We start from the raw sequence: 13,527 nt of genomic DNA, 5'->3' as shown, positions 1-13,527 counted from the left end.
AAACTCTGATCAACATTTACTACAATGAACTGCCTCGACACTGAATGCGAATTACAGTGCTTAACGACACACAGTATAAATTATTACAGATCAGTGATGTAGTTGGGACAAGAACAACACCATTCACATGAAGATTAACCTCCTTTATGGATGACCTAAAGATTAACCTCCTTTATGGATGACCTGAAGATTAACCTCCTTTCTGGATGACCTGAAGATTAACCTCCTTTATGGATGACCTGAAGATTAACCTCCTTTCTGGATCTCCTGAAGATTAACCTCCTTTATGGATGACCTGAAGATTAACCTCCTTTATGGATCACCTGAAGATTAACCCCCTTTCTGGATCACCTGAAGATTAACCTCCTTTATGGATCACCTGAAGATTAGCCCCTCAGTAGTTTCAGTGCAGCTAACCCCTTCACTACAGTATACCACTTAATATTTTTTGGGGGGGGCTAATTGCTTGATTTTATTCAGCTCAGAGGCGACCCAGTGCACAAGGGGTTAAAGAGCTATTAGTGTTTTTGGCTCTAAGCTGCTAGTGACAACCCTGATTAAGAAATTGATACACAGAGAAGCTTATAATCCAGACCGTGATGTTAAGTGCAGGACAGACGGATCTCACAATTGATTAGGAACCAAAGCTTATTTAACCCGATGATTAAACACCCTGATGCTAACCTAACACACCATAACCAACACAATATAACCTAACCTAATCAATCACAATATAACCTAACCTAATCAATTACAATATAACCTAACCAATCACAATATAACCTAACCAATCATAGTAAAATTTAACCAATCCAATTACAGTATAACCTAACCTAACATAAAACCCTCTTACCATTAGTATTTAATCATCATGTGAAATAAACTGAGGAATCTTATCATGAGAAGCAGATAAAATATGTTAGCTTCAGCAGATTTTTGTCATTTTATAGATTAAAGCGGACATGATGAAGATTACAGCCACACAGAAATACAGTTAGGAAACTTTGGAGAAATTATCTATCAACATTTTCAGTGACAAAATATAATCAGGTTAAGCTAAGCAGCATTAACTCCCTCTGCACCACAAGCCAGAATCATCATAGCTACATGCAGACCACATCCAGCAATGAGTTTATACCATGATTCTGATTTGCTGTAAAGAGTGAGTTAAGTTTTGTTTGGGTAAGTTAGTTTTAGAGTGATTTTGCAAAGGCCATGACAGAAGGCACGTAAACTGGTTCTTTTGGGTCGATGGCAAACGTAAATTGTATTTTTCTCAATTATACCGTTTATTTTTTCGTCGGGATTTTTACCGATAAGTTTGTTTTAATTCGCAAAATGTAAAGTGAACATAGATAAAAGAAAAGGGATGCAAAATTAACATCAATGAAGCCTCCACAGAAATAACCCCAGTTCATGCGTGTGGGATCGGGCTGGTAACGACGAGAATAAAATTTGAAAGCACACGAAACAAACCAACTAATTTCGACCAAAAATTACCCGAAACAATATGGTTATGTTATATAGGGGTGGGAAGTATAGGGAATAAATGATTGGAAACTAATGCAGAAATGTTAAGCTTATAGTACTGAAACATATTGCTCGGTGGTTCATTCCCACTATAATTGGTCAGTTTGGTGATATTGTATTTTTTTTAATATAGCTGGAACAATAACAGACATCAAACACACAATTGCTAGTCGTTGGGTTCGTATCTCACATCCATATGGCACAGTCGGCTGCCAGTTTGTCACGTCTTGGATTTCGGCGGCGTAAATTTTTTCCTATTTTGGGATATTAGTTGGAGAATATTAATAAGCTCAAGTCCTATGATTTTACCAAAGATAAACTCCTCAGTTTAGACCCCAACGAAAACAAAATAATTCGTTGGCATAAAGTGGCGACCCTCCGTACCCTCGCGTCGATACCCGGTTATATAGAAAATGTTAAACTTCGTAAACTTAAAACAGCACATAGACTACCCGAGGCACCATGCATAAGAGATGAGGAGGATAATAACAAACCGTCGTCACTCTCATTGACCCCAGACCAGGAACCAGACCGACCTCTTGGCTTGGCACGCGAGGTTCTGGTCTTAATCTGCATCGTCCTATTCATACTGGTGTCTGTTTGTTGTGGATTAGGGAACTGTGATTGCTGCTTCTCCTCACCGTCCTGGACGAGTAAATGGTCTCCTGCTGTTGTGGTTTCTTCTTCCTGTTCTCCTCTCTCTGGTTGCTGTGGTTTGCTGTTATTGGTTATTTCACCTCCTTGTCCTCTCTCGTCTCTTGATCCTCGCCTTCTATGGCACTGTGCGTGGTTAGCTGCGTTCATATCTTCACCACTCTACCCATAAACTAGCTATTTCTAACGAGATATTAACCTCAAATGAACCACTACGTCACAACACTAAGGGTCTGAGTTGTGTTGTGAGTCTGTGTTGTTGTTGTTGTTGTTAGGTGTCAGCTGATCCCGTGACGTCATATTCTATCATTGTTGCCACTCTCACTTGTCATTTAATTACTCCTATCCGGACTATTTAATTAATCTAAGGTGTTTTCATTGTAACTTGTATATTCCTTTGTCTCTTTTATGTATTATCTCAATCATACAATAAAATTAATATACACTTTAGACTAAACAATACACCATAACACTAAAATTACACCTACTTATTTTTTTTCGAAACATCAACTCCTAAAATAAATAATTTTTTTCCTCAAACATATTTTTTCCTTTTTGTACTTTATAAATACTTCTACACCTGTTAACACTTGAGAGAAGGAAGGTCGTGTTGGATTACACATGACATTTATAATCTATTGGTCTTATCAGTTCTTAAGTGTTTTAGTTTTTATTGGCAGAGCTTGTAGTGAAGTTTTCCTATTCTGAGTAATGTAAATAAATGACTCATTCCAATAATGCGTTCCGTTCGTTCTACTCAGGGGCGGATCCAGAAATAGCAAAGGGGTGGGGGGGTAGTTCAAAAAGTTGTGGGGGAACATAGCGCAGCGAGCCCTACCAGCTTTGGGGGGGGGGGGGCGCTGTAAGCCCCCTAGAATTTTTTGTTTTTTAATCTGACCAATATTATGGGCATTTTGAAGCCATGCGCGCTTGATATTAGGGGATATTCTGAAATGAAATCAACAATAAAGACTTTTTATGAAAAAATACCTGAGTACAATACTGCATTAACGATAATGTATTGAAATTTTCTTGTGAGAAGGGGGGGGTCCGGACCCCAGGACCCCTATGGATTCGCCGTTGATACTGTGTCTATATTTGGTGTAGGTTATGCTAATATTGCTGTAAACTGCTCTAACACTGCTGCCAATTAACATATCTTAACATTTCCTGTCAATTTGACAATGACGTTTTTGTTACCCAATTTCCACGTCCGTTTTGACCCATTGTAAGAATTTTCAAAGGGTCTCGTTATGTTAAATTTTCCTCCTAAATGGTGATGTGAGAACGTGTTTCCCACTTAACACGAAACAAAGGTAGATTATCAAAGATCCTGAAGTAAGCAATTCTTGTAATTGCGGTCAGTACGTGTTTAACTGCCTCCACAACAAAGCCCCAGTATTTGCAACACACGTACAGTACAATTTCGTCATGACTCGAACAAGAACGAGCAATATCCGCTACCATGAGACGTATTCCGTACTTGAATGGATCTTGTACGTAACCATTAATAGTAATGTTCCTAATCGGATAAAAATTGGGTTACTTATCAGGCATTGAACAGAACAAGATGTGGTGTGTATGTAGAACTAACGCTTAGTATTATATTGACTCGCACAGCTCCCAGGAATGGCGTGACACGTGTAGCTATATCAAACATCCGGGCTACCAAGAGTCCGGTCAGAACGTTTTGTCAGCGGTAGTAATCATAAAACGTTCGCTCACCGGTCATAATTCTGTATCGTATCACATGAGATTTTAAAGTGATATATCTTACTGGTTATTTAACTCAAGTCATACGTGTCGCAGGCTTTATGTGTTAAGATAAACGTGACATTAAGTGAATTTTTCATGTTAAGGTTAGTTGATAAGAAGTTAAATGTCAGTCTCTCACTATTAAATGATTCTGATACATCGTTTCGTTGTGAATATCATTTTCAAAACCATTTCCATTGTTAAAATATAATTAAAAATAATATAACGAATTTATTGTTAGATTTCAAGATGTATTATTATTGTTTATTACGATGTGCCACGTGTAAACGAAACGTGAGGTATGATTGGTCAGCCTATACAAAACCAACCAACCAATAGGAGAGGGCCTTTGAAAGTGATTTTTTTTCCACGTGCTTAAAAAAAATGTGATTAATGTTAAAAATTACCACGGCTATAATGCCAAATCTATTTTTTTCCTTGCCTAAAAATATATAAGTTTAACCTATCTTAAATATTCTACTTCAATTTGAGTTAGTTTAGTATAAGTTTCGTTGGTTCATTGTCACTTGAGAAATAAATTTGCTTTCATAATTCGACTAGATACGGTCCACCATCCTAGCCAAAACACTAACACCACCTTAACCTATAATAACTTTAATTAGCCAGTTTTAGTAGCACTAGTAACAAAACAAAACTGGAACACTCTGTATATATAACGAGTCTATATATTTACAGTAGTTACACAATTATGGATTTACGTAATCAAATGTTTCGATAAGTGAGCAGCTGATTGTGTTAAATTTCCTCATATTAATTGCTGACCTCGGATTGAACACTGCCATGGGTCGATAGACAATGCAGGTATACAGTTCAGCATGTATACAGTGTACATAGACTATACAGGTATTTTCTACTGCATTATGTAAGTATGTATGTCTATGTCAGTATATATGCATGTATGTACCGAGTATGTATGCATATATGTACGTATATTCTACCTGCATTAAGTATGTATGTATGTAAGTAGCGCTGTAAGTTTCTCAGCGTGTGTGTGTGTGTGTGGAGGTGTACCCGAGTCCGTCTGAGGCAGCAACACAGCTTAACTTACGTCATACACCACCAAACAGGTTCCTCTTCTCCGCAACTGTGCTTCACTACCACCATCATCACCACCACTATCATCATCACTAACCTTCACCACCAACACCACTACTACCACCACCGCTTGGGTAAATTGACTGGGGTTAGGTTAGGTTGTGTGTGTGTGTAACATCGTGGTAAAATAAACATCAGTGTATCACGTGAAGATCAGCCCCCCCCCCACTCATGAGACGTACTGCTGTCAAAAAATAGGAGTTTTCTCAATGGTGTTTTATCCATTAATCTTCTTCGTCTTGTTTATCATCACCGGCGTCTCTGCATCGTTTACTAATTGTCACAATGTTTAACTCTTCCCTCTACGTTAACCTGACACTCACACACACACAGGTAGAACATTACTGGATGGTTTTAACTCCAACAATATCCTGATTCCTGAACTCTAGTCATAGATTCGGATGTAATTTCTCAAAGGGTTTCGAATCTCTTGAGGTTTGAAACATCGAAAACAAAATTTAATCACTTATAGATTATCCAACAGTTTATTTCATCTATTGATAAAACACCCTAATACTAATTTAACCTAACACTACCTGTGGGTTAGGTTAATGTTAATTTAAGTTAGGGTGGTTAATTTTACAGCGAAATAAGCTTGGAAGGGGTTAGTCAGCTTACTCTTCAAGTTATTCATAGATTCATTGGTACATATTTTTTTAGGAATGCGGTGGCCGAGTGGATATAAACACTCGAATCTTGTCATAAGTATCTCTGATTCGATCCTGGGGGCCTTCTAGTTCACCCAGGTGTAAATGGGTACCTGACCTTACAGTTGACGAAGTGAAGGTGGTCGAATACAGTGTCCGCCATGTTGTCTCCTTGTACAGTACAGTATACTCATGGGGTTAAATCATCGTACTCTAGGGTTAATCCTCATACTCAAGCTGGGGACTAATCTTAAGGTGAAACAAACTGGGGTGGCTAATCAAGCGAAATTGGGGCTAATATGAAGGTAAAATAAACTGGAGGCTAATCTTCAAGGAACCCAAATGTAAAATACCTACTAGCAATATCCGCAGCGTAGGACTTGATTCGACTATTTGAATCTCTCATCTTGGAATCCTGTAATGACCTCACTGTGTATACAAAATAATCGGAGTTTTTTCTTCAATGATCTGTTTACACCACGAGAGTTGAAATACACTAACATACATACAGTACACCTTCTCCGCACTGATCTCTGTACAGGTGAACGCCTGATGGGATGCAAGGTTGTCATTTTCCTGCCATTCGTTATCAAGATATCTTCAATTGGCTTTTGATATATCATATTTCGCGCTTTTATTCATTACTCGCTTTAATAATTTACTTAAAATAATACATATAACTATATATTTGCCTTATTATATACATTATGCGAAAGAAAATATAAATATAAGTTTAGGTATTTAGATATCAAGGGAATTGAAAATGTCTCATGAAGTCATCTCGAGCGGATTTTGAGAGTGGTTTCCCGCCATTATCACCCACCTATTGTTTATACTGATAATGATTATGGTTGGTCAGATAACTGGAGGTTACGCAGCCACACGGGGGGAAGTACTACCCTGTCCTCGACGTAATCAGTCACCACCGAGATTATAAAGACAAACGTGGGTTGTGGAGCGCTGCATTACCATTACTACGTTTTTCAATGACCTCAAGATTAACCCCTCCCCCCATTAGCTTATATCACCTGTTGATTAAAGGCCCTAACACCCTACCTGAGGCCTTAGGTTAGGTCAGGTCAGCAGGGGTGTCTAATTTGCAGGTGATCCGTTTAAGGTAGTGTGGATGTCGGTTAAATTAGGTTAGGTTAGGGTTGGTTAGGTTAGCATTAGGGTGTTTAATCATCAGGTGAAATAAGCTGGGGTGTCTAATCTTCAGGTGATCCAATTTAAGGAAGTTTGAACGCAAGGTTAGTTGAAGTTAATTTAGGTTAAGGTGATGTTAGGTTTGATGTTAGGGGTTAGGTTAGGTTAATGTTATGTCAGCAATAGGTGGTTAGGTTAGGTTAATGTTATGCCAGCAATAGGGTGGTTAGGTTAGGTTAATGTTATGTCAGCAATAGGGTGGTTAATCAACAGGTGATATAAACGGGGGTGTCTAATCTTTAGGTGGGTGATGGTGGGGGGCAGGTGGCTGTAAGGACTGGCCATTGATACTTGAATGGGAATGGAGGGAACTATTGACTTTGTATAGTGACTGTGTTTGTTTCTATACAGACACCCCAGTTTATTTCACCCAATGATAAGTCCCCAGTATATTTCACCTGATGATAAGTCCCCAGTATATTTCACCTGATGATAAGTCCCCAGTATATTTCACCTGATGATAAGTCCCCAGTATATTTCACCTGATGATAAGTCCCCAGTATATTTCACCTGATGATAAGTCCCCAGTATATTTCACCTGATGATAAGTCCCCAGTATATTTCACCTGATGATAAGTCCCCAGTATATTTCACCTGATGATAAGTCCCCAGTATATTTCACCTGATGATAAGTCCCCAGTATATTTCACCTGTAGTAAACTAACGGAATAAACCCGTGTATGTTTCCAGAGTACATAAACAGTATATTCTAAGCTATGATAATCCTTTATAACGCTGTTTTAAATGAAAAATAATCTTTAAAAAAATCATAATCGGCTAAAAATTATCTTATAAACAGCAGCTGTTTATGTCTTGGTAGGGAAGATGGAGTTGATCAATGTACAGTATATATAATCGATCAAACTTTACGACGTTAAAGGAGGTACCGATGGACTGATCATAATGGTACGTTAGTCAGACGAGTCACATTACGCTTAAGTCACCCACTGAAATATACGTTTTTTCTCATATGTTTTCATCCCATTCTCTCTACATAAATTATGCCATGTTAGTGTTTATTAATGTGAAATAACGATATATATACCTACTGTCATCTGTCTCTGTCTCCCACGTAAATCAACAAGTCTATAGTTTAAACAATAATATTTTCCTCAAGACCAAATATATAATGAACCACTATAGGTAGATCGTGCAGGTACAAGACAGTATTAGTGTAATAGATCATTAATTAATCATCTACCTTAATATGAAGGGAATAGACATATCTGTTTTTTCTGAAATAGATTATTATATTAATAAACACAAGTGAATAATTTACTGAATAAATATCTAATATATTTTGGTATTGTAGGTTGTTACGGCGAAGGTGGTTGAAAACTTGCGTCTGATTGGTCAATTTTCAGCTATAGTAGTTGGAAAAGAATGACTGTGATTGGCTGGATGGGGACAGGAGGACAATATGGCGGCGGTGAAGAGCTGTGACTGTGTGAGTTGTCTGCTGCTTTATGGACGCTTTTCGGAGTTAAAATGAAAGGTAAGTTGGATAATAAGTCAACTGCAGGAAGATAATATATGTGTGTATAGTTTATAGTGTAATATAAGACGAGGCATATCCGGGGTGGAGGTATATGGGGGAATTATTACCAGAGGTCTTTTGTGTCCAGGCAATAGACCGTCGCCATTGTTTTCAATTTGCCAAACTGATTTTTTATTTTCTCATTTAATTGCAGTCACTTGTAATGATCCTTAGACTATTATTACGGTATTACTCCTGGTTGAATTATAAAGGAGATCCATCATCTTGTAAAGGGATTTATAGTAATTTTATGCAATAATTATGGAACATGGGCGGTCACAGCAGCCACTATTGTAGTGGAATAATAATGATGGTTGACCCTTGTGTAACGAGGATGGCCAGCCCAAGGGCCATCTAGGCGTGAATTTATTTAGAGGTGTAGAAGATGTCGCCAACACAACAACCACACTCAGAGTTAACGAGTTACATTTTGTCAAGGAGAAGACCGAACTACTCGTCAATACACTGGCTAACCATTACCTCGGAACACGATTAACATCAAAGTCCTCAATTACTGCTGGGTAGACAGAGGCTAATGGCGTAAGAGACGTTCACATACTCCACCATTACCATTTTATTTGGTAAAATTTGTTTTTATCCCAATTTTCCCAGTTGGTATGAGATATTTTGTTTCTTGCGGAAGAGTAACTTAACCTACTATTGCTATATACCTATCGGTTTTTTTTTCCTAACTAATAAAGAAGCCTTGTGATAATGGTAAATAATCAGAAATACCTTTTGGGATAAACATTGAAGGTCAATTTATGATAGTACACTAGTCAGGTTTTGAGTTTAACAAAAATACGTTTTTCACACAGTAGTTCAGGTTATTCTAAAACACTTTTCTTCTATGGCACTTACATCGGAAATTTATATTTTTCGAGTATTTTAATAGATAAAATTACAACAATATTTCTTGTTGAAAGTGGGCTGGGCTTTGAAGTCGAGGGAAAATGTTGGGTAAAATACTAAAAATATCACCAAACAAACCTTTGAAAACCTGACCTAACATTTCCTAACTTGTAAAATTCTTAAGAATCACTAAGAGTTATGAATCCTTCCTTAGCTGAACACCGAAAATAACACATACTAAAACCCGAGACACATCTGCTAAACGCAGAAAATATGAATAAGGTAAACTTTATAGTCTTAAGAATTTTAAAGGTTTGCTGACTCATGCCATGGTTATCTGATACAGTACTGTACAGTGTTAACTAATGTACTGTCATGGTTACATGCCATCTTTCATGAGATCCCATGCCATCACTTGATGTATTTTTTAAATATTTTTGTGTTAGCTAACTGTACAGTATATTTTAGTTTTTATTTGAATATAAGTTAATTATTGTAAATTAATGAAGACACATATTACAGTATAATATATTATTTTATCAGTTCACATCAATTCATATCAATTCACATCAATTCATTACATCAATTCATATCAATTCACATCAATTCATTGATATCAATTCATTACATCAGTTCATATCAATTCACATCAATTCATATCAATTCACATCAATTCATTGATATCAATTCCAATTCAATTCAACTAATTTTAATTTTGTATTTTTCAATTCCAATTGACGGATTTTTTTTAATCAATTCCAATTCAATTCATAATTGACCCCATGTTTGTCGGCAAGCTCGTTGTACAACTCTCTTAGCACTCTGGGATGCACCATGTCAGGGCCGGGACTCTTATGGACCTTTAGCTTTGACAGTTTATTTCTAATACCCTCTTCTGTGGACACAATGTGGGTTAGTGCTGTGTTGAACCGTCTGTCCTCAAACGCAGGAAGGTTAATCGCATCCTCTCTTGTGAACACCGAGGAAAAGAAGCTGTTCAATGCCTCTGCTTTATCCTGGTCAGAATCTGCGTAACTACCATCTTCAAGCATCAGGTCTGACACTCCTACTCGCGTTTTTAATTTCGACTTTGCATAGGTCTAGTGGCTTGGGTGTTTGCTCCCTTCTGTAATGTGTCTGGTCTCTTAACATTTTGAACAGAAAATTATCTCCGAGTTTCTACAAAAAGAGTAGCAGGGTTATTCAAGTCATTTGGGGTGAACTCGTTTCTCCAGTTGATGTCGCCATAGTTAAAGTCCCCCATGATAAGTAGGTGGCTAGGGTTGAGCATCGCCGCATTGTCTATTAAGGCTCTTAAGTTCCTTTGATTTAGTGGGTCACAGTTTGGGGATCTGTAGATACACCCGACATTGGCCGACAATAAGTAAGTCCCCTCCCTTTAGTTTAATTTGACACCACTTGGACTCTTCAAAAACATCCTCTCCCTGTACCCTCGCCTGGCTGGCTCTAAGGTCTTGCCTAGCATAGATAACCACACCCCTCTTGCAAGTTTCTTAAGAAAGGTTCGTAAATGAGTCATCCAGCAATACTGAACTTATTCCTCTGGGTCGATTCTCCTGTTGTTGTACAACAGTTCTACAACTCCGACAGTATCTGGTTGGTGTACCTTCCGTAGTGTTTCAAACTCCTCTCTCTTATCAAGGGACGTGTTAGTATTAGTGTACAGTACATGACATTCAAACCAGAATTATTTCTCTGTAACGTCTCTGCTCTTAGTAGTAACACCCCCGCCCCCCCCCCATTCACAGAAGCTGCAGCATTTACAAAGTACACTGTATTTTGCAGGGTGTGGGTAGAAATGTCATTGTTTACAAGGCTCTCGCCCCCTGAATATAACCCATGTACACCCGTCCCTGTTCCTCCTCGACTCTTCCCTTCCCTGCTTCAAGTCCTACAGGAGCTTCCTGTGCTGTTCCCTCTGCATTACCGTGCGATCTGGGTGAATGAATACACTCCGAGATGCCTTGCTAAGTTTTTTGCCTGCCAAATAACCTCCCATTTCTTCTCCTCACTCAATAGTGTGATCCTGAGGGACAAGGCTTATCCCCCTGCTTTTGTCCCAGCCTCCTCACATCCTGAGGGGTTGATGGCATCTTCAGAACCTCTGTACAAATATTCTTAAACTGCATCTTATCATGTGTTATCTTACTCTGTTCCCTCCGCTTGGCTCTCAGGGACTCCAAAACCTACTACATTGTTCCTGTGCTGGAAACGTTCCCGTTGTTCCTCCTCTCCCCTCACAGTAGGTTCATTAATTTTCATTTCTTCGACACACTTCTTCAGAGTCCCTAGCTGCTGTAGAACTTGTTCTGATCCTGCAGTACTCTCCTCCACCTCCTGTAGCCCTGCTAATACCTCAGCATAACTCCTCTTAGCAACCACCTCCATTCTGTGGGCTACTTCCTCAGTCTTAGCAAAGACCTCTGTCCCAATTTGTTCTAGTTTGGCAGCCAGCAAGGCTCCAGCTTCATCTATTTTCGTCCCAAGGGAACTCGTGCCCCTATGGCTTGCAATCGCCTCTTTCACCTTGACTGTGCAGTCAGGGCAATACCAGCAACAGCCTTCCTGCTTTACGGCAGTTAGCATCTTCCTAAACGTTGCATTGGTCAGGCCTGTATCCTCCATATCCGTCATCCCCCGCAGTAATCACATATCATCATTTTCTTCATGGTTGTTGTTGTTGTTGTGGTGGGGGGTTACAGACTTTGTATAGATCTACACCTATTTAAAAATAAAGAGAAACAAACAGTACTGTACTAAGCTGCCCTCTGCCTCCCCTGTTGCCTTTACAGTGGTCTTCTGTTTTCTTCTCTTTTTTTTCTTCAGTTCACTGAGGCATTTGTCGGTATTTATGTGCTATCTCTATGTTCACTGCATTTTGCTATGATTAACGGATTTTATATACTCGCTCAGTCCTTTAGAAACACAGAAAAATAAAATAAAACTTTCTTTGGGCCTTTTAGGATAGCTATCACTGTGTACACTGCAGCTCCCTGTGAATGGTGTATTGTAGGCACAGTTTCAGTCCATGAGAAAGCACACAAACAAAATAAAATTTAAAGTCTCTGTGGCACCTATAACACGACTTGGTGCCTTTCCAGCTTGCTTGCCAGTTTGTATTCACTTTAAGCTATTTACAACCTCTTCTGCAGTCACTGATGACACTATGAACTGAATTAACTAAAGGCACAGTACTGCACTCCCTGGTTGGCCTTTATCACAGCCGTGACCACAACTCCGTCAAAAAATTAAATAAAAGCTTTGTCACATGGCAATGATTTTGTGGTTGTAGGCGTCTTGACCTGGGCTGTATCTCCAACTCGGTGGACATTGAGTTTTCAAAAATACAATCGCGTCTAGCATTAAATATCCTACATCGATTTACACTTTCACATCACTAAGACGATCTTGATGGTCTTATGTAATCACTGTCCAATTTTTGCCGCTCAACAGCGAAGGCCCGAATGCCGAACACGCTTTGTTACAGAGACGCAATACGACCCGACCCACGCCTAACTCCCTCACCTCACCCACAGTTTCCTTATGGCCGGAGGACCACAGCATTATTGTGATGACTGCCTAGTGCCACTGACTGTGAGACACTTGCTGGTGACTTGGGGAGTTGTTTTCTGTCTGAGTGCCGCAGGTGGATGGCTCCTCCATCTGAAAGGTGCTCACAGAGAGAAGTTCAGCACCTGATGGTGGACTTATTAAATTTTTAGTTGTAATAGAGGTACTGTACTTAATCGCTTATGATTTTTTAATAAATATGGGATTTTATATTTAAATTTTGATATTTAAACTTAATAGGGTTTTATTTTACTGCATTTATATCATAGTTTAAAATTATGGCATTAAATGGCCACAGGCTGCAATGCTGGATACTTTACCCCATCAGTCACTCTGCTTAGTACACTATATATTAGTTAAGAGCTGCATATTGATGCCATCTTTTACTGATATGGTAGAGAAGACTAATATGCTGGAGTTTGATTAACTCTATATAGGAACAACTTTTCCAGACTTTTACAAATTGAAAATTGTTACTTTAAGTTTGTATGTCCTTTATGACCTGACACTGGTGTATATACTATTCAACACAGTGGTGTGGTGGCTCACTGGCAAGGTGACCTTTGTGGATGACGGAGGCCTCGGCTTCGACTGAAGACGTGTTGAACTGGACGAGTCAGAGGCAGTATTTTAAATGGT

The 13,527-nt window shown here is 38.8% G+C and overlaps 1 protein-coding gene and 1 long non-coding RNA gene across 7 annotated transcripts in view; one reads left to right on the top strand and one right to left on the bottom strand.

Moving 5' to 3' along the window:
• Window positions 1-6,226, bottom strand: part of LOC121879680 (mucolipin-3-like) — a 22,583-nt gene extending 16,357 nt beyond the window's left edge. The window contains exon 1 of one of the 6 annotated variants that reach the window (XM_042386401.1): window positions 6,060-6,226. In XM_042386401.1, coding sequence (XP_042242335.1) covers window positions 6,060-6,108 — 49 coding nt within the window. In that variant the 5' untranslated portion in view covers window positions 6,109-6,226. Of the gene's footprint in view, window positions 1-2,024; window positions 2,560-6,059 lie in introns of those variants that run through there. The other 5 variants (XM_042386395.1, XM_042386396.1, XM_042386397.1 and 2 more) reach the window with 5 other exon arrangements.
• LOC121879682 overlaps window positions 1-13,527 on the top strand; it is a 16,101-nt gene extending 2,574 nt beyond the window's left edge. Inside the window, exons 2-3 of the long non-coding RNA XR_006091392.1 lie at window positions 8,221-8,403; window positions 13,422-13,527. This is a non-coding gene — a long non-coding RNA (uncharacterized LOC121879682). The remainder of the gene's footprint in view (window positions 1-8,220; window positions 8,404-13,421) is intronic.

The sequence above is a fragment of the Homarus americanus genome, unplaced genomic scaffold (assembly GCF_018991925.1).
Source record: "Homarus americanus isolate GMGI-L3 unplaced genomic scaffold, GMGI_Hamer_2.0 scaffold42643, whole genome shotgun sequence".
Taxonomy (NCBI): Eukaryota; Metazoa; Arthropoda; class Malacostraca; order Decapoda; family Nephropidae; genus Homarus; species Homarus americanus.
Note: the sequence above shows the minus strand (reverse complement) of the source record. Positions and strands in the feature narration are given on the sequence as shown.